Source organism: Heptranchias perlo, chromosome 2 (assembly GCF_035084215.1).
Source record: "Heptranchias perlo isolate sHepPer1 chromosome 2, sHepPer1.hap1, whole genome shotgun sequence".
In the NCBI taxonomy this organism is placed as follows: Eukaryota; Metazoa; Chordata; class Chondrichthyes; order Hexanchiformes; family Hexanchidae; genus Heptranchias; species Heptranchias perlo.
In genome coordinates this window covers 31,988,347-32,010,084 of record NC_090326.1, presented here as the reverse complement: position 1 = coordinate 32,010,084, position 21,738 = coordinate 31,988,347, and the positions used below count along the sequence as shown (strand labels likewise).

Here is a 21,738-nt window from a genome sequence, read left to right as displayed (position 1 = left end):
TTGCAGTTCATGACACTCTAGGGTGTCTCATTGCATCATACTCAACACAGATTATTGCTTACAGATTCATTTCTGGTCCATTTCAGATTCATTACAGGTACATTACAGCAATTTGAATTTTACATTCTGCCCGAGGGGGTTTTTCCCTGATTGCAGCCCCTCGGTTTACAATGGCGGGAAGGCTCTAAACGGTTGCCTTTCCCCACAGGGCCATAGAAACAAATCTGCATGTATTTAGTCAGCATTTGGATTCTATAATACAAGCTATTTTTCAAATTTTTGTAGTAGAAAGGGGTAGGTGTGTCCCTTATCCTTTCAGTCACAGTAGTAAATTGTGCATAGCTACTCTGAATGTCACTATAAATGGTGCTCATTCTACACCATAACCTAAGCTATTAGTGTGTTTTCAAAATCACTATCGTAGAAATTCTACAGTTTCTACTTTAAATGTACTGTACTTCTGTGTGAGATGATATACAGTTTTAATAGGAATGCCGAATAATAGCCAAACCTAAGTGCAGTCCAAATGGCAGACAAAGATCCAGGCAGTGGAGTTGGTCGCTATAATGATTTCTTAGGAATTTGAGAGAAGAGGTCTTAGACAATGGAATTGGAGGGAGGAAGAATGCCTCAAGAAAGGGGGCTAAAGAACCGGGGAAAGGTGTAAATGTCCAAGACACTTATGGTCGCAACTGAATCAGCTGACAGAGCATAGATCAAACTAGGGACCTTGCTGGTCTGTATGACTCAGCTTGTGAGAGCCCTTGGAACCATTAAAGGAGCTGAGTTAACAATCTTAATCCAATTAGCTAAATTCACTGTTCTGCCAAATAGATACAGACAGAAGAAGAATGGATAGTATCATAAAGTACAGCACGATAATAATTTTGAATATGAATAGTCAAGTTTGGTAAACCTGCCACATATGAGCACAGCGGATCTCAAAATATTTGATATTCAACCTGAAATATCTGGTACTTAGCCATGCTATTTCCTGTTAACGACGTTATCAGTAAAGTATACTCCTTCCTAGAAATCTACATTCATAACACGGCACTGCTTTGTGACGTGACACGGCACTGCTTTGTGACGTGACACGGCACTGCTTTGTGACGTGACACGGCACTGCTTTGTGACGTGACACGGCACTGCTTTGTGACGTGACACGGCACTGCTTTGTGACGTGACACGGCACTACAGCGTCCTTAACACCTGAGTAAGTTTTAATAACAACCATAGCTTTTTGTAATAATGGTTCCTACTGTAGTACAAAATGAATATGGCAGAATCACTATTTGCATGATTTATAGTGCCAGCATGCCCTCATTTAGTCCTTTGAAAAAACTCTTTTGAACATCTGTACATTTTACTTCTTCAAAGAGAAACATCTTTACAGGGCCATATGGCTGATGGTTCTGTCTGTATTTTAGTATTTTGAAAGAAATCACATCTTCATTCACCTGCAAGAACAATACATTGGATTTTCAAAAAAGGTTTCTAGATAGGTAATCAGTTTTACATTGTCACATCAAAACCTGTTCTCCAATAACACCTGCGGTAGAAAAGGGAGGTAAGATGGCTACTATCCATGGAAATTATACCACAACATGAAATCTTAAAATAATTTTAAAAAGAAACTTGGAATTATATAGCACCTTTCACATAGACAAAGAATAATTTGAGCTGAGCAGGTTGGAGTTCATGAACGGTGGGAGGCTGGCAAGAAGGACATTGGAGATGATAACATAGGTAAGGGTTTTAGCAGTCGTAGGAGGAGATAGAGATGGAGGCTGACCGCGTTGCAGAGGTGGAAATAGGAAACCTTGGTAAGGCATAGGATGTGGGATTTGAGGTTCAGCTCTGATTCATACAAGATACAATGCTTTTGTATGGGGTGGAGAGGGAAATGCCCAAGAGGCCAGAAACAGAGGAATGGAGTTTGAGAGCATGGGAAGATATAGGGTTGGAGGACGTTGTAGTGATGGCGTGGGCATATAATAAAAGAATGTTGCATTACACATGTTTTTTTATGGACTATAAATGCTAAAAAAAAATGCATTTGTCATTTCTGATCGAATGTAAATGCGTGTTTGTTATATAATCGGAAAACATTTTTTAAAAATTTACAAATAATTTTTAATTTTTTGTTGAAGAATAATACAAATCGAGGAATGGTGGTTCTGTTATATAAATTATACGCCGAGTATTTCCTTTTTGGAAATTGAACTACTCAGCTAATTTTTGTTAAGTAAAAGAGAAGCTTTTCCAAGTCATCTCGCAAAGAAGAAAACAAATCACTGCAGAACAGTCATCTGAGAAGAATTAGAAAAGCAGCTACCCTCATAAAGTGATAGGCTGATTGTAGCACAGGTCAAATCTCAGGAGTGGTTAGAAAAATCCATTTTAAGCACAAGCAAGAATTGCCAAGACACCTCATTATATTCTCAAACTACCATGCCGTCAAGACCACACTACTCCACTGGACTACACTGTAAGACTCAGCTGCTGTGACTCTGATCTGCTATTCAATTACTTAAGTTTTAAGGCAACTTTGTCCAGCCTATTGCCCATCCCCCACTGCGTTGGTTACCTGCTGAGTTTATGACTGTCCGACTGGTCCTACTGGTTTTTTAGCTTTATTTTGCTACAATGTGGTTCCTGGTCAGAAATTCACTCTGCTGGGCCGTAGTCCATTTCTCCACCGCTTCTGGATCTTATTGTGACCTCCAACTTCGCCAGCGTTTTTTTGCCCCGTGATCAATTCTGCACACCTCCTGGGTCTTCATTACCACGGAAATACCTCCAACAGTGCGTCCTCCAATACTCTACCCTTCAAATAGCTTCTGGACTCACTTGCCCTCTGCACCTGTCTCCGAACTTGGACATCAGTTCATCAATGCTCCAAGCTGACCCCCCCTTATCTACATCAACTTTATCCCACCATCTGACCTCTGACTTTAACCTTCGACTCCCTCCTATTGTCTCCTCTCTATTCCCTGTTTATTACCAGGACATATCTATCCCAATCTTACTATGTAACCACACCTATGTATCTTGAGTTTGCAGTGTCCATTCACGTGCGTGTTTGGGCTGCTGCTCTGGACCCGAGTCCATCGCTTCTATTTCCCCTTTTCTCACTTTTTTAAAAATTCTTTTCTCTTTGCCCCTCTTTCCTGTCACCATGCCTCCTTTCATTTCTCCCCTCTCAGGTACTCTGCAACACCCCCCCACCCCCGCCCCCCAAATCCCTACCCCAACCCTCCAGCACTCCTCGACTTTCCTACTCTCCTGATGCCGTCCCAGGCTTGACTCCGTCTTAGATAAGCTGACAGCTTCCCTCTGCCTCTCTTGGCATCCTCCGAAGGGCCCATCGAGGCACTCATCGCTGCCTCCTTATGAGCAGCAACCCAACTGCCCCATCCTACTCTATCATGGACTTTCCCGCCAAGCGCGCCAGCTGGGGACTCATCCTTTCAATCTCCTTCCTGTCCCTGTCACACCTCCCGCGCTGACCCTATGGACTCTGCCAGCAGATCAGCTATCACCGCCCCTCTCTGCATCTCCCTCCAGAATGTGTTCATCATGACGGAAACCTGGCTGTCAGGTGATGATACCTTCCCCCTTAATGAAGCCTCCCCACCTGGCTATATCTTCCACCACTTGCCCCGCCCAGACCGCCGTGGTGGAGGTTTGGCCCTTATCACCAAATCACACTTTGGTCAATCCCCGTCCTCCTCTGGCATCTTCTCTTCCTTTGAGTATCTCACCTTGTTTCACCCCTCTCACTTCTCCTTTAAAATCCTCGTTCTCTACCGCCCACCCAAGTACCACGCCAAGTTTCTCACCGAGATATCTTTAGTACTTTCCTCCCTCAGCCTCTGTACCGAGCGACTTCTCATCCTCGGTGATTTCAACCTCTAACTCAACCCATCATGCCCCCTCTCCTCTGAGTTCACTGACCTCCTATCCTCCCTTAATCTCACCCTCCATAGAAACTCCCCTCTCCATATTCACGGCCCCCCCTCGACCTTGCCATCTCACATGGCCTCACTACTCCCATCCTGTCAATCACGAGTAGGGCCATCTCTGATCACTTCCTTGTATCCCTCTCCACCCACATCCCCCTTCCCCGTCTCAAACCCATTTCCTTCTGTGTCTGCCCCTGGAAAAAACTCTTCCCCCCCCCAAGTAACTTACAAATGCACTTTCAAATTCCCAACTCTCTAGCCTTTGGCCTTCCATTCACCACAACATTTCTCCAGCTACCAATCTGCTCAATCACGCCCTTACCTCCATCTTTGATGCCCTTGTCCCCATTAAAATTATTATTCTCTCTCACCCTAGTAGGTCCCCGGTATGGCCCTCACCTCCACTTTCTTAAATCCAAGGGATGCAGACTTGAGAGTTTATGGCGGACAACTGGTTTAGCCATTCTTCGCCAGATCTGGCTGGACCACATAAAGCACTATCGGGTCCTGCTGTCCTCTGCCAAAACTGCTCACTATTCCAGGAGCATCCTGGAATGCAAAGATAACTCCCGGCTTCTCTACACGACAAACCATCTTCTTAAACCCCTCTCCCTGGCCCCCTCCACCCTCACCTCCAATGAAAAGTGCGAGGAGCTCATTGACTTCTTTGTCACTAAGATTAAGACCATCCATTCAGCTACCTCTGCTGCTTCTTTCCCTTCCTCTTGCCCACCAAGCCAAACTTCCCTACAGCTTCCCCCTGCCTTAGCCCTGAACTCACATCTTTCTCGAGTTTCTCTCCTATCTTTCCTCATGCCCCCTCCAAACTCATCTTGACCATGAGACCCACCTCCTGCTCCCTCGAACCTATTCCCACCAAACTGTTGACCACCCAACTTCCCTTCCAGGCCCCCATACCAGCTGATATTGTTAATGGTTCCCTCTACTCTGGTACTGTCCCCGTCCCCTTCAAATCTGCCATCATCACCGCCCCTCAAAAAAAAAACACCCTGACCCCTCTGTCCTGGCAAACTACCAACCCATCTCCAACCTCCCTTTCTTCTCCAAAGGCCTTGGACTTGTTGTCGCCTCCCAAATCCGTGCCCAATCAGGTTTCCACCCCTGCCACAGTACTGAAACGACCCTTATCAAAGTCACAACTGTGACTTTGAGCACGGTAAAATTTCTCTCCTCATCCTTCTCGACGTGCCTGCAGCCTTTGACACGGTTGACCACACCATCCTCCCCCAACGCCTCTCCTCCGTTGTCCAGGGACTGCGCTAGCCTGGTTCCATTCTTATTTATCCAGTTATAGCCAGGGAATCACCTGCAATGGCTTCCCTTCCCGTTCCTGCACCGTTACCTCTGGAGTCCTCAAAGGATCTATCCTTGGCCCCCTCCCATTTCTCATCTACATGCTGCCCCATAGCCACATCATCCAAAAACACAATGTCAGATTCCACATGTACGCTTACGACACCCAGCTCTACCTCACCACCACCTCTCTTGACCCCTCCACTGCCTCTCATTTGTCACACTACTTGTCCGACATTAGCAAAAATTTCCTCCAACTAAAAATCGGGAAGACGGAAGCCATTGTCTTTGATCCCCGCTGCAAACTCCATTCCCTAGCCACTGATTCCGTCCCTCTCCCTGGCCAGTGTCTGAGGCTGAATCTCGGCGTCCTATTTGACCCTGATATGAGCTTCCACTCATATCCGCTCCATCACCAAGACCGCCTACATCCACTTCCGTAACATCACCAGTCTCCGTCCCTGCCTCAGTTCATCTGCTGCTGAAACCCTCATCCGTGCCTTTGTTACCTCTAGACTCGACTATCCAATGCTCTCTTGGCAGGTCTCCCATCTTCTACCCTCCATAACTTCAGCTCATCCAAAACTCTGCTGCCCGTTCTCCTATCATTCCTGTGCTTGCTGACCTACATTGGCTCCCGGTCCGGGACCGCCTCAGTTGTAAAATTCTCATCCTTGTTTTCAAATCCCTCCATGGCCTTGCCCCTCCCTATCTCTGTAACCTCCTCCAGCCCTACACCCTCCGAGATCTCTGCGCTCCTCCAATTCTTGCCTCTTGTGCATCCCCGATTTTAATCGCTCCACCATTGGCAGCTGTGCCTTCAGCTGCCTAGGCCCTAAGCTCTGCAATTTCCTCCCTAAACTTCTTCACCTCTCTATCTCTTGCTCCGTCTTTTAGGCGCTCCTTAAAACCTACCTCTTTGACCAAGCTTTTGGTCACCTATCCTAATGCCTTTGGTAGGAGCCTGTAAGTTAGCAACCTACTTAGAAGTGCACAGTACTATACCCTGTGACAGGCTTTAGAAAGTGACAGGCTTTGGAGATGTTCCAGGCAATGATAGATGATTCACTGAGTTTTTAAAGTCAGAGTTCCAGAGTTGCATCACATAGGCAACAATTGGGAATCAAGGGGAAAACTCTCCAGTGGCTGAAATCATACCTAGCACAAAGGAAGATGGTAGTGGTTGTTGGAGGCCAATCGTCTCAGCCCCAGGACATTGCTGCAGAAGTTCCTCAGGGCAGTGTCCTAGGCCCAACCATCTTCAGCTGCTTCATCAATGACCTTCCCTCCATCATAAGGTCAGAAAAGGGGATGTTCGCTGATGATTGCACAGTGTTCAATTCCATTCGCAACCCCTCAAATAATGAAGTAGTCCGAGCCCGCATGCAGCAAAACCTGGACAACATCCAGGCTTGGGCTGATAAGTGGCACGCAACATTCGCACCAGACAAGTGCCAGACAATGACCATCTCCAACAAGAGAGTGTCTAACCACCTCCCCTTGACATTCAATGGCATTACCATCGCCGAATCCCCCACCATCAACATCCTGGGGGTCACCATTGACCAAAAACTTAACTGGACCAGCCATATAATACTGTGGCTACAAGAGCAGGTCAGAGGCTGGGTATTCTGCGGCGAGTGACTCACCTCCTGACTCCCCAAAGCCTTTCCACCATCTACAAGGCACAAGTCAGGAGAGTTATTGGAATGTTGTCCACTTGCCTGGATGAGTGCAGCTCCAACAACACTCAAGAAGCTCGACACCATCCAGGATAAAGCAGCCCGCTTGATTGGCACCCCATCCACCTCCCTAAACATTCACTCCCTTCACCACCGGCGCACAGTGGCTGCAGTGTATACCATCCACAGGATGCACTGCAGCAACTCGCCAAGGCTACTTCAACAGCACCTCCCAAACCCAAGGCCTCTACCACCTAGAAGGACAAGAGCAGCAGGCACATGGGAACAACACCACCTGCACGTTCCCCTCCAAGTCACACATCATCCCGACTTGGAAATATATCGCCGTTCCTTCATCGTCGCTGGGTCAAAGTCCTGGAACTCCCTAACAGCACTGTGGGAGAACCATCACCACTCGGACTGCAGCGGTTCAAGGCGGCGGCTCATCACCACCTTCTCAAGGGCAATTAGGGATGGGCAATAAATGCTGGCCTCGCCAGCGACGCTCATATCCCATGAACGAATAAAAGAAAAGTTTGCCAGTTAAACAGCCATAGGAACATAGGAAGGAATGTAGGAACAGGAATAGGCCATTCGGCCACTCAAGCTTGTTTCGCCATTCAATTAGGTCATGGCTGATCTGTGTCTTAACTCTGTTTACCCACCTTTGATTCATAATCCTTTGATACTCTTACCTAATAAAAATCTGTTGATCTCGGTTTTGAAAATTGTCCCAGCATCCACAGCCTTTTGGGGAGGGAGTTCCAGATTTCCACTACCCTTTGTGTGAAAAACTGCTTCCTGCTTTCACTCCTGAATAGCCTAGCGCTAATTTGAAGATTATGCCCCCTTGTTCTGGATGCCCCCACCGGAGGAAATAGATTCTCTGTATCTACCCTATCAAATCCCTTTATCATTTTAAAGACCTCAATTAGATCACCCCTCAACCTTCTAAACTTAAGGGAATACAAGCCAAGTTTATGTAACCTGCCCTCATAATTTAACCCTTTTCGCCCCAGTATCATTCTGGTGAATCTGCGCTGCATCTCCTCCAAGGCCAATATATCCTTCCTGAGGTACGGTGTCCAAACTGAATGCAGTATCTCCAGATGGGATGTAACCAGAGCTCTGTACAGCTGTAACATAACTTCCACCCCTTTGTATATCAGCCCTCTTGAGATAAAGGCCATTCATTAGCCTTTTTAATTATTTTTTGTACCTGGCCACTAGCTTTTAGTGATTTCTGTATTTGGACCCCTAAATCTTTCTGCTCACCAACAGTTCCTGGCTTCTCGCCATTTAAAAAATACTCTGATCTATCTTTCTTAGGTCTAAAGTGGATGATGTCATACTTTCCCACATTGAACTCCATCTGCCACACTCATTTTGCCCACTCACTTATTCTACCAATGAACCTTTGCAACTTTCTGCTCCCATCTACACTATTTACTGTGCCACCTAACTAAGTGTTGTCAGCAAACTTAGATATATGGCTCTCTATTCCTTCATCTAAATCATTTATAAATATAGTGAAAAGCTGCAGCACTAGTATAGATCCCTGGGGGCACCACTAGTCCCATCCTGCCCATTTGAGTAGATACCCATTATCCTTACTCTTCTAACTAATGCCGTAGCCAAGCCAATGCGGTTCCTCCAATTCTATGCGCTTTTATTTTTGTTAACAGTCTCTTATGTCTCTCATGCTTAAAACCATTTTGGCAATCGTCGATTGGGCCAACTTTCAAAGCAATGGATAACTCCAAAACGAGCCCTGATAAATGGCTGGTGATTATAAATGTATGACATGAAGACAAGCAGATTTCCCAGGATAAGGGAAGGTGTTCTGGAAGTGAGATTGGAGAGCTGACGTAGGACTAGAATAACTTCAGAAGCATATATTTTGAGGAGAATGGGAATGATAGTTAATTATTGGAGGTTTTATTTGAGTCGATAGATCAGAGTAGCTGACAAACTTGGGGGTAAAACTTGATGTTTTTCATGGCCAAACAGGATAGAGCAACGAAGAGATGGTCTTGGTTAACAACCTCGAGATTAGAGTTGGAGGGAAAAAAGGAAATCAAAAAATATTAGCCTTCTGGAGATTAGCAACTGTACTATTGGGGGCAGGGAAGAGGAGTGGCGAGTTAGCAACTGTAACATCAGGATGGTTAGTAACTGTGCCGTCAGCAGTGGGGTGGGGGCTGGAGACAGGGTTAACAACTATACTATGGGGTTGGGAAGAGAGCTGGTGAGTTAGCAACTGTACCATCAGGAGGGCTGGAGGGTTATCAGCTGTATCATCAGGGATAAGAGGGGTGGAAAGGATGATTCACTCGTTGTGAAAGACCATTTTGGCAATGAAGCAGAAGTGGTGGCTGCTGGGAGGACAGGAACACATTAAAGTTGTCTTTAGCAGCTTTTATAATGGGTTTACAGAAGTTATAGATAGAAATTAAATAGGCTTGAGAGGCTTTAGAGTGATCAAGGCCCCAGGTGTAATAAGCAGAACCACAGTCATGTTGCATTTTTGAATTAAGATTTAGTTTGAGGTCTGGTAGAAAGGGGAGTGTGATGTAGGCAAACCTTCTATACCACAGAGAATAATGACATTAGGTGCCACACTTGTCAGTACTAGAGATGTCACCCAAAACTTTATGCACACCACCGTTTCCACATGTATTATATATTATTAATTGCATTTTGTTATTGGGGGTTATCTGATAAATGATTAAGTACCATTTCCACCAGGTTGTATCAATTAACAGGCTTCAATTGTGGCAGTTTAAATAAAAGTAGAATCCAAAACTGCCTACTGAGTGTTGCAGTAATTTGATGTTAGCGGCATGCTATTAATTGCTAGCAAAACTGCACAAAGATTGTTTAGGATGAGATTGCTGTTAAATACACTGCCCCCCTCCCTTTGTACTGCATGACTGTGCAATACATGTTATTGATGATTTTGCTGCTAATGAGGAACTATGTAAAATAACACCTTAATGGTCATTTCCTTGTTGTGCAACTTCAAAAAACAGCATCATAAAAGAGATTTATTTTGTGTAATAATACACTTTCATAAGCACCTGCTCTACATGAGGATATGTCATGTTGAAAGTAATGTTTTGTGTTGTATACTTGGCTGGCGTTCAAGTTGTAACACATTTAAACTATTCAAACTTTGATACCTTTCAAACCTTTAAGCATGATGCAACCGTAAGAGGCATTTTACCTTCTCCAAGATAACACTAAGTCTTGCTTGGGCACTCCCTGATGAGCAAGTTGAAATAATGCCTATATCAACTGATGAAAGGGTTGAATATCGGCTATTAGTAACACATATAATACCAATATTATCATACAAGAGCAACATACTTCAGGCACAGCTGTCTAGAACATGAACAAGAAGAAATATTTTGCAGGTGGTAGTGTATTTCCTTTCTTGCAACTCATGCCCACATTTCCTACAATAGGCCAACCATCTGACAAAGCGAGGAAAGCCACTACCGCGACAGGAGTCCATAGAAATAGAAGTTTTGGAAGAGAAGCCAACAAAGCGACTTGCTGTCACCGCAGAGGAACTGACCGAATTGGAGAGGCTAGAGGAACTTGATACCTGCATGGTAAGCTCAATAGTGCAACAATATACTGCTTGGGCATTAGCTGTTCATTTTGCATAGTGTGCTTACTGATGTAAACATATGCCAGTCACAGACACATTTGTCCTAAAGAAAATAATAAGTAAATTCCATTTTTAAAAATAGTCACCATGGAACTTGTTTGTTCCTGTTGATACCTTCTGCTTGCCTTGTGTGAGGCTGTTAATGCTATCTTTTGGGTATGGAAAATAAATGCACTTCACACTTTTAATGTTTTGGACAACCTTATTATGGTAACACAAATAAACAATGAGCGCAGTGTCTTATTTATCCACCACAGTACTGTGCACTGACAAGACTCTGCTTTTCATTTATATCAGTGAGAAGAGCTAAATAATAAAACGGTCCCTCGACAACTCTATTTGTCTGTGTAGACCTGGAAAAATATTTAAAGCAAACTAACATCGACAGCTTGCAATGACTGTGTTGAAACAAAATTCCTAGTGAAATGAATGTAATTCAACACCTTGATGGGTTTGGACATGTTGGCAGTGTATACATCACCAACATGTCACAGCCACATTCTGGGGGGTTTCCAAGCAGCAGAAACCATTATGCATGTTATCAAAACAAGGTTAGTGTGATTTTTGTCTCAGGCCTCAGCAGCTCGTGTAGTCAGCATTAGAGCGTGCAGCTTACAACAGAAACTATCCTGATGCTCTCCAAGGACTTCTAGAGCAGTTTGCAGTGCAGTCTTAAAGCATCTTTTGCACAATAATTTTATAAGTGAAGGTGGTTCTTAAAATACTCTCAACTAGTTTCTGTTTGCTTCTGATGGACACCGTTTCCAAGCTGTGATCACTAAAGTTTTCCTTAGTTGAGCCTCACTTAATTGAAATAATTAATTTGACGGCTAAAGAGTTGTTTATAGAGCCTTCTGATTGAGAGTGGTTTTCGGACGGAAGTCACTAACTTTTGAATATTTTATGCAGGATAAAATATCATGGCACTGTGTGAGTCATGCTGTTTTGATTCTACCTGTTTTTTTTTTGTTCTTGGAGAAAGTTGCCTACGAATTAGACATGCACATAGTTAACCTAGGTTCTGGCAGGTCGGAGCTGCTGCTTGACTTCTGTTTATGTTGAATAAGCAAGTCTCTAGTTATAGGAAAAACAAGTGAATAATGTAATAAATATTAACTCACTTAGTCGTCCTGTAATTGTGTGTATAAGATATATGGATCATATCTGTGACCAGTCATTTCAGATATCTGAAGTCTTGAGCAGTGATTATTTTCTAATGCATTGGGCCGTAATTTACTGTCAAAATAATGGTGAGGCTAATAGTGCTCGCCGTTATTTATGCGTAAATGGTACAGCAACTTCAGGCAAGGGGCAGATACACAGTTAAACTCGAATATCCAAAAGTTGCTGTCCAAGTTGTGCCGCTCCGCCGTTAGCTTTGCGAAAACGGCATCTCGCTGTCTGCCTCACCACTGACATGTATTGAATGGCATAAAGTCGCTGTATTTGCGTAGATACGAACTAAACTCGCCAAGTGAATAATGTAAGTCTTGACCATTTCAGTCTAAGTACCCTTTTAACGATGTGATGTGTTAATTACTGCCAGTCAACCTCTGACACTGAAAATTAACTACTACAAGTGTGGAGTCTCATTCCTTCAAGTATTAATTGTTGGTGATTTTAAAAATGTAAAATTTTAAATTTAAGTATTTTTTTTATTTTTCCTTTCTGTCTCTCTTTTTTTCTTTCTTTCTCTCTCTCCCTCTCTCTCTCAGTCCAATCTTTCTTTCCCTTTATTTCTCTTTCTGTACTTGATTTGCCATTGAATTCACCCACTCTAATTTATACTTCTCAGTCCTTGCACTGTTAATCTCACAATTCTTCAATCTGATTGGTTAAGGAGATACCCTGTTGCTTGCCCTGTTCACTCAGGTCCCAGATGCCGTTTCCCTCGCTGTGATATTATCAGATCGCACTTTCAGCAACTTGCCACGCAAAAAATGTAAAACCTAAATGGGCATGGGCAAGTCTAACTAACGGCAGACACCGTTAGATGCTCTGGTACAGCAAAATCTGGGTTTATGTGTTTAGACAGCAATTAAGTGCGGCTCAGATTTAATGTGAGTTGACTAATGAAATAGCCACTTGCATTGATGCTTTGCTGACGGTATTGTGCTTCAACAGAGATAATTGTGAGTTCCCCATCCATACTGAATTTGCTTAATTGAGTTTTCAAAACCAGAGAAAAACTCATTCTTGGTGATATAACTACTCCGGCTGTTGTTGGTATCCAAAATGTTTGTCTAGAAATTGCTGTCTAAAAAGTGTTGCGTATGTTTATACATTCAGTTAGTTCCACGTCTAATATTTGAGAGCATTAAGCAGTTTGAAAGGAAGTGAATGGTTTGTTCAGTGTGAGATTTCCATTATTGAAAAAAATGTGAAAAATGAGCACCCAAGGACAGCTTTCAGTCAAAGAACAAATGGTGCTTGTTGGGTCAGTGAGAAAAACTTTCCTTGATTTGCAATAGTAGCATATCTGTGTTCCCTTCCTCTCCCCACCCCAACCACCAAAGAAAGGATGCTAGAAATGTTGATGATCCCATGCTGCTTAAGTTTCCAGGCTATCACAGAAACTATGATTGTTTGTCAGGGTGTGGGGCTACTTGTATGTCAGTTACATCATTTGAAGCAGAAACCCATGAAATGTAGGCACACCAAATTTTGACACCAAACTCTCTAAGATGACCAATTTTTTTTAAGAGAATTGACATACCCAAAGCAAGGGGAGTTTTGTACTTTTCTGAATTGGTTCATATTAGCACTGTTCTGATGATTGAATTCAGTATTTCATCTGGAATTACTGTTTGGGGGAAAGGAATTTATGCTTTGATAGAATATTTTAAAAAAATATTTCTCTCTCTTTTCCCTTGAAATGTTTGGCACATAAGCAATCAACAAGGCTAATGGAGTGCTGGCCTTTAACTCAAGGCGACTGGAATACAAACGGGAGAAAGTTGTGCTTCAATTGTAAAGAGCCTTGATCAGACCCTATTTAGAGTACTGTATTCAGTTTTGGGCACCGCACCACAGGAAGGATATATTGGCCTTGGAGGGGGTGCAGCCCAGGTTCACCAGAATGATAGTGGGGTTTAAAGGGTTAAATTATGAGTTGCATAAACTTGGCTTTATTTCCTTGACTATAGAAGATTGAGCGGTGACCTAATCGAGGTGTTTAAAATGTTAAAAGGATTTGATAGGGTAGATACGGTGAAACTATTTCCTCTGGTGGGGAATCAAGAACGAGGGGGCATATTCGTAAAATTAGAGCTAGGCCATTCAGGAACGAAATTGGGAAGCACTTTTTCAGACAAACCTGAATGGCCTACTTCTGTTCCTAATATTCCTATGTTCCTACATTCCTACTAGTTAGTTAAGGTTGTTATGAGTCATGAGCAGCAGAGTTCTCCAGGAGCTTGCCTTCGGGGTGAGTGAGGAATTTTCCTGAATTGCCTGGAGTGTTTTTTCTCTGACTTTTTTTCACGCCTCTCCCGGGAGAACATATTGCTAAGGGGTGGGCAGGTGCTGTAGAGGTTGCACCATACTTGACTGGTGGGTTTGATGGCCTTCTTTTGCTTTCTTGAGTTCATCTGGACAATCTCTTAAGACACTGGGCTCTGGTTTCTAAGTTCATGGGGTGGGCTGTAAAAAATGTGCTCTCTGGTTGCAAGTTTTCTAGTGGACTTTGAAATGTGTTTTCTGTATTATTCTCCAAGCCTTCATTTCCATAGTGTTAGCTTATGGAGATAGACTTGTGGTTTCAGTCAATAAATTCAGACACACTGCTTCGTTATTTGCTACATGTATTTCCAATGCTATTGATTTAGGTAATCCTGAATTAATTATAAAGATTTATATCACTCTGTTGCCATTTTTAACAATGGAGCTTGGCCATTTGGGAATGACTTGTCTTTGCTGCTGTCAGACATAACTTTGTATGAAGTGGTCCATCACTCAGGATGTTTATAGTGCATTAAGTTAATGCTCACTTAAAAATACAATCTCCTCTTAACAATTGAACAAATGCAGCATCAATCATAATACCATCAAACTGATTTAAGTAAGATATGAGCTGTTTTCAATGAACAGTTTAAATGCATAACAGATTAAATGAGCTGTAGCAAAAGCTATGACTGTCATGAAAAGTGAGTACTGTAACAAGAAAACATTTTGGCTACACATTTCTGACCATTCTTGAGCTGTACTAGTTTCAATTGGTCTTGGCCTTTTGGGTACCTTATTTATTGCAAGTTTTATTATAGAAATGTTTTGTTCTGTAAGGATATTTTTTCAATAATTCAATGTGTTTAGTACACCACTTGGTGTGGCACTGAGCCATACAAATTAAGAAGGTCCTCAGTTGGATCCCTGGATAGTACTGAGTTAGCCATAGCTGAAGTACAGTAATTACATCTTGCCTCAGTGACCCTGGGCTATGGAGGAAAAAACACCAACCAATCTTCTCTTCCTGATCACCATCCAGTTTTCTGTAATAAGTGCTTGCACATAGATTCTATGATTCACAACATAGATTCTAAGTGGGGACAGGGCTGATCTTGGTTGTGTAATGCCTGAGCCTGCAGATGATCACTGTCTTCCATTATACCTGTCTTAATTGATTTCAATTCCGTAATTTTTAAATATGTAGTAACTAAAGCAATTTTTACTTTTATCTAAATATATTTGCAGTTCATTGATCATTGTAAAGTTCGAACAATTTAACATTTTTTGATGGAATAGTTAGAAATAGCTCAATAATTTATTACTGCCAATTCTAAACCTTACATTATGCATTTATCTGACCAAAGTTAAATTAAGGAAATTAAGCGGTTAACTGTTTAATTATTTTAGTTGTTTTAAAGGCTATGACTTTTTATACACTTGTTTACACATTGGTTCAGTCATACATTTTTGTATAATAATAATAGGGATAAAGAACCAATAGAATTATTAAATGAAACAGCTATACTGCGTGCACATAACAAAAGAGCTCTAGGGGTTAGAGTGAATAAATCTATGAAACTCTCAGCAACACACTTAGCTGCAGTAAAGATGGCAAATAAGGTAATGAGGTACGTTGGATGAGATATACAATACAAATCAAAAGAGGCTGTAAGGTCTCAGTAGAAAGTATTGGTCAGACCTTATCTCAAGTTCTATGGGTAGTTCTGATCATCTCATCATAGAGAGGGTATTGCTCTTCAAAGGGTACAGAGGTGATAATTCTGGGCATTAGGATTTAAGTTGAGGAAACTTTCAGGAGCTTGAGCTAATTTTCCTTGGAAAAGAGACTTCAAGCTGACCTAATTGAAATTTTCAAGATTGTTAAAGGCCATAAATGACCGAATTGATCCAGGAAAATTGTTCACTATGATTAAGGGTTCAAATACCATGGGGCATAAGCTGATAGTTAAGAGTAAGAAGGGAGAACTTTCTCACCCCAGATAATAGATTCGTAGAATAAATACGAGGAAAGATCATCAAAGCAGATGGAGTTCGAGCCAATCAGAGGCCTTGCCAAAGGAAGTAGTGATTGAGGAATATGGTGAGCAGACAGTTGAGTGAGGTTGATCTATGGAAAAAGGACCGTCTTGTTGGCCTAGTTGGTCTTTATCTGCTTATAAAAATTGTTTTGTTTGCACATCAATTGACAGAGCATGCACTGATCCAGAGAGCCTGTTGGCATAATTATGTGCATGGTAGTGTTGCGTGCTTCAAGATCCAAATGTCCATGAAGATGATCATTTTAAGAGCAGATTTGCAGTGAATAGTAAGATCCAGACAACCTTCTCACTCAGTCAGTTCTTTTTATGAACACAATTTACCTATTATTGTGGAAATTATAATGGATCCAGGGCTAGATTGGCTTTTTATGACCAATATTCTTGATATTTGCAAAGCTAAATAACTAATATTATAAATGGACTGTTGCATGTCTGAAGAGGTTGTTGGACTAACTAAACAAAGTCAGTTCTTAGGTTGTGATGATAAAGTATGCAAATGGTCATGCTAGGCAAATATAATGACAGTTACTACTCAAAGTTTGCAAAGTATATCCTGTCCAAAGGCACCAGGGCAGCACTGAAGAGTGGAATGCACATTCCACAACAGTAGTAACATTGGGCCAAATGTTGCTGGAGCAGGGCATCTTGCGACATGCGCCGTTAGACTTTTTCCTGCACCTTTCAGCTCGAATATAATTTGCGCGGTAACTTCCTGGCAATGTGAGCAGATAACGATGTGGCGAGGGCATCGGGTCTTCTGGGACCTTAGTGAATGACAGGACCAACAGTGTATCTCCTTAACCAATGAGATTTAAGGATTAAGAAAGATCAGAGGAACGACAGAGAAGAAGGGTGAAGTAGAGTCAAATCAGGTACAGAAAGAGAAATCAAGAGGGAAAGAAAGATTCGATTAAGAAAGAGAGAAAAAAGAGACAGAAAGGAAAAGTAAGAAAAAAAATTGAAAAGTGAAATTTTTTAAATCTCTAAGAAAAATTTACTACATGCAGGAATGAGACTCAACAGTTTAAATTGTTCCCTTTCTGGGCTGGAGAGGTTGATTGACATTGTGTTAACAATTATCACACCGTTAAAAGGGTACTTACGCTGTTAAGTATGAGCTCTAACTTTCTGTGGCGAATTTAATGATCAATTAACATGCAATTCCAGCAAGTTCTTAAAAATAGCTGGGAGGTTGAGGGCGAGCTGCCGTTTGTGCGAGGCAAACATCAGAGCAGCGTAAATCGAAATGCATTACTTTTTGATTTGAATATTGTTAAATTGTTCTGCTGCTTGTGTAATTTAATTCTTATAATACTCAATTCAGGATCCTGAAATGCTTGATGAGGCAAATTGATGGTTTTTCAATAGTGGCTTAAAGTTAAACTATTTGGATTGTGTTTTGAAAACATAAGTGACCATAGAATGCTTGAAAATATATGCTTGTCACTTGCATGACAGTTGCAGAAATAAGACTGCTAGAATTTCAATTTGCTGTCTTTAGTCCAAATTAGGAACCACTTATTTTGCATTGAAAATCAATTCACTTTTCCAGATCATCATGACATTTTAATGGAGGTTTGGGTTCCTTGAGGTAATGATTTGTAATACTTCACTTTTAAGTGCATCATCTAATTTACCTGCCGTGGGTGGAAGAGGAGTAAAGGTTCTCCATTGGGGAATAATGAGTTCCATCTGTTAGTCTCTTGGAGATTGTCACAAGGTGCATTTACACTACAATGTAGGTTGTTTACATTGTTTAGATTGTTTCACTTGACACCAACACTGCAGTTATGGTGTAAATGCAGCCTAAGTCCAGAGTCCAGGCTCAGTCTGACAACGCTGAGTGGGGGTGGGGGGAGGGGGCGGTTTCACTGCTTTGTTCAGAGTCAGTGTGGGCCTTGATAGAGAAGTTTACAGTCAATGTAAAGCCAGAACCACTTTGCTGCAATGTAGTATAACTGGACATTCAGATCCAGTAGCACATCTGCTTTAGCCATGACAAGGATCGTTTGTTTAGAACATGACCTAATCCCCTTGAGGATAGATTCTTTGGCAGCAGATTAAAGGTGGATGGGTAAACTTCAGTTTTGATGGCAGAGGCAAATTTATTTCAGGGAGAAATTAAAAGTGGACATTGTAATCAGCACAATCTGATTTGGGCTTGCAGTTATACTGTTCCAGCTTTACAAATAATGCATGATATCATGTGAATAATAGCTGCAATGATATGCTAAGTAATAGAAAGATAAGGTCTAACATTTGGAGTTTCAGCACAAGCAGGACTTAATGCACAGGATGCAGTGTTACAGCCAGCACAGTTCGGTTGGAGCTCTGTGCTTGACTCACTGCACCACAAGGTGGAAGGAAATGGGTTTGAATCTGGGGTTTTCCCCACTCAGTGAGGAACCACTTAATTTGCATTGAAAATCATTTCACTTTTCTAGAACATAATAACATTTCATGAAGCATTTTTCTAGAGAGGTGCTGAGAGGACTTGAAGTGCTTCCGGAAAGGATGAATTAATCAACCTATCTCACGCCTTCTCCTCCCCCTCCCAGCGCCCCCATGAACTAGTTCAGAATGGCACCAGTGAGGTCACCTTCTCATTCCCTTGTGGAGGGGAGAAACTAAGCCAAATATTTAATTTAGAAATTGCATTTATATGTGAATGCTTCTATCAGAATTTCAATGTCTGGTGCAGTATTTGATTTGCTAAACTTATTGGTCATATTGAATATTGGTGTATTGATAATTTTCTTTGTCATGGCTTAAATCTGGTCAACAAAGCCTACTTTATAATGTGTTGCTGTCTGTGCATTTTCTGATTCTCTAAGCTTTGAATGTTAAACACAATGGTGCTGCAGTGTATTTTCTTTTGTGCTGGTTACACTTTCTTTCTGAAATACAAAACCATTTTCATCATGTCTTCTCTTCCTCCATTTTCTGATTTCTCCTTTTGCTGCATGGAGACTCTCTGCTGTACCAGTGTAAGTATTCCTGTGTTTGCAGTCTACACTTGGGCAGTTTGTTTGCCTTTTTTGCTTCATTTGCTTTTGTGTTGCATGGAAGCCCCATGAGAGAAGGCAGAGCTGTGCTTCGATTATTTTTGATTATGTGCTAGAATGAAAATTGATCTTGTATATAAAATGATTAGTCTGTTTAAAATTATTATATAAGCTTACTTTTGCACGTTAAAAAAATTATGTTGAGAAACAAAGGATGATTGTGCATTTCTTTTGACAAATCCCTCCCACTCTCTCTCTCGAGCTCAGTTCCATGAGTGGACAGGTCACATTTTCCTAACATGGAGGACCTCTACCAATGCCATTCTGCAACTGGCTTTTAAGAAAGAAGAAAGAAAGACCTGTATTTATATAGCACCTTTCACGACCTCAGGACATCTCAAAGCGCTTCACAGCCAATGAAGTACTTTTGAAGTGTAGTCACTGTTGTAATGCGGCAGCCAATTTGCGCACAGCAAGCTCCCACAAACAGCAATGATCATCTGTTTTAGGTGTTGGTTGAGGGATGAATGTTTACCAGGACACCAGGGGAACTCCCCTGCTCTTCGAAATGGTGCCATGAGATACTTTACATCCACCTAAAAGGGCATACAAGTCTTCGGTTTAATATCTCATCTGAAAGATGGCACCTCCAACAGTGACGCCCTCTCTCAGTACTGCACTGAAGCGTCAGCTTAGATTTTGTGCTCAAGCCTCTGGAGTGGTATTTGAACCCGCAATCTTCTGACTCAGAGGCGAGAGTGCTACCACTGAGCCAAGGCTTTGAGGTGCACTTGTATTAGTTAGTTTCCAAGTTTCCACTTGTGCTTCGGGTTGCCAACTCCCATTAGACGTATTCCTGGAGGTTTGATCCCATGACTTCAGACCAAGTAACGTTCACTTGCATGACACTTGCCCGCACTTTGCAAATGTAGTGTATTTACCTTATAACGATTGGTCTCCTGTAGTTAAGTGCCTTTGTTCATGGTTTCGTGCCAGTAGATGTCACGTGAGAAGTTCTGAGAACTGGAAGGCTGTCCTTCAAAGTTTGCCTTATTAAAACCCTGGTTTGTGACTCTCCCTTCTGCCTCTCAAACCTAATATCAAATTCAATTGTATTATGATAGCACAACCCGCTGCCAGAATAAGATTATAATTCTGCTGTCATCACCCGTCTCTTGAGGAAATAAAACCACCCTTGACCCTTCTGTCCTCGCAAACTACCACCCTACCTCCAACCTCCTTTTCTTCTCCAAAGTCCTTGAACGTGTTGTCACCTCCCAAATCTGTGCCCATCTTTCCCGCAACTCCATGTTTGAATCCCTCCAATCAGGTTTCCGCCCCACCACACCACTGAAACGGCCCTTATCAAAGTCACAAATGGCATCCTGTGTGTCTGTGACCATGGTAAACTATTCCTCCTCATCCTTCTCCACCTGTCTGCAGTCTTTGACACGGGTGACCACACCATCCCCCTCCAACGCCTCTCCTCCATTGTCAGGCTGGGTGGGACTGCGGTCGCCTGGTTCCATTCCTCTCTATCCCGTCGTACCCGGAGAATCACATGCAATGGCTATTCTTCCCATTCCCACACCATTACCTCTGGAGTCTCCCAAGGATCTATCCTTGGCCCCCTCCTATTTCTCATCTACACGCTGCCCCTCGGCGACGTCAACCTAAAGCACATCAGGTTTCACGTGTGAGCTGAGGATACCCAGCCCTACCTCCACCTCTCTTGACCCCTCCACTGCCTCTGATTTGTCACGCTGCTTATCCGACATCCGGTATTGGATGAGCAGAAATTTCCTTCAAAGACCGAAGCCATTGTCTTTGGTCCCCGCCACAAACTCCGTTCCCTAGCCACCGACTCCATCCCCCTCCCTGACCACTGTCTGAGGCTGAACTGGACTGCTCGGAACCTTGATGTCCTATTTGACGCTGAACTGAGCTTCCGAACACATATCCTCTTCATCACCAGGACCACCTACTTCTACCTCCATAACATCATCCGTCTCCGTCTGTGCTTCAGCTAATCTACTGCTGAAACCTTCATCCATGCCTTTGTTATCTCTAGACTCGACTAGCCAATGCTCTCCTGGCTGGCCTCCCAGCTTCCACCCTCCATAAACTTGAGTTCATCCAAAACTCTGTTGCCCTTATTCTAACTTGTACCAAGTCCTGCTCACCATCACCCCTGTGCTCACTGACCTACATTGGCTTCTGGTTCGGCAACGCCTTGATTTTAAAATTCTCATCCTTGTTTTCAAATCCCTTTATGGCCTTGCCGCTCCCTATCTCTGTAACCTCCTCCCAGCCCTATAGCCCTCCAAGATCTCTGCGTTCCTCAAATTCTGGCCTCTTGTGTATCCCTGATTTTCTTCACTCCACCATTGGCGGCTGTGCCTTCAGCTGCCTAGGCCTTAAGCTCTGGAATTCCCTCCCTAAACCTCTACGTCACTCTCCTTTACGACGCTCCTTATAACCTACCTCTTTGGCCAAGCTTTTGGTTATCTTCCTAATATCTCCTTATGTGGCTTGGTGTCAAATTTTGCCTGATAACGCTCCTCTGAAGCGTCTTGGGACATTTTAGGA

General features: G+C 42.7%; 1 protein-coding gene across 3 annotated transcripts in view; it reads left to right on the top strand.

The window, feature by feature from the left end:
* Positions 1–21,738, top strand: part of LOC137336684 (F-actin-uncapping protein LRRC16A-like) — a 371,070-nt gene that overhangs the window by 292,975 nt on the left and 56,357 nt on the right. For all 3 annotated transcript variants that reach the window (XM_068001680.1, XM_068001681.1, XM_068001678.1), the window contains exon 29: positions 10,432–10,581. In XM_068001680.1, the coding sequence (XP_067857781.1) occupies positions 10,432–10,581 (150 nt within the window). The remainder of the gene's footprint in view (positions 1–10,431; positions 10,582–21,738) is intronic.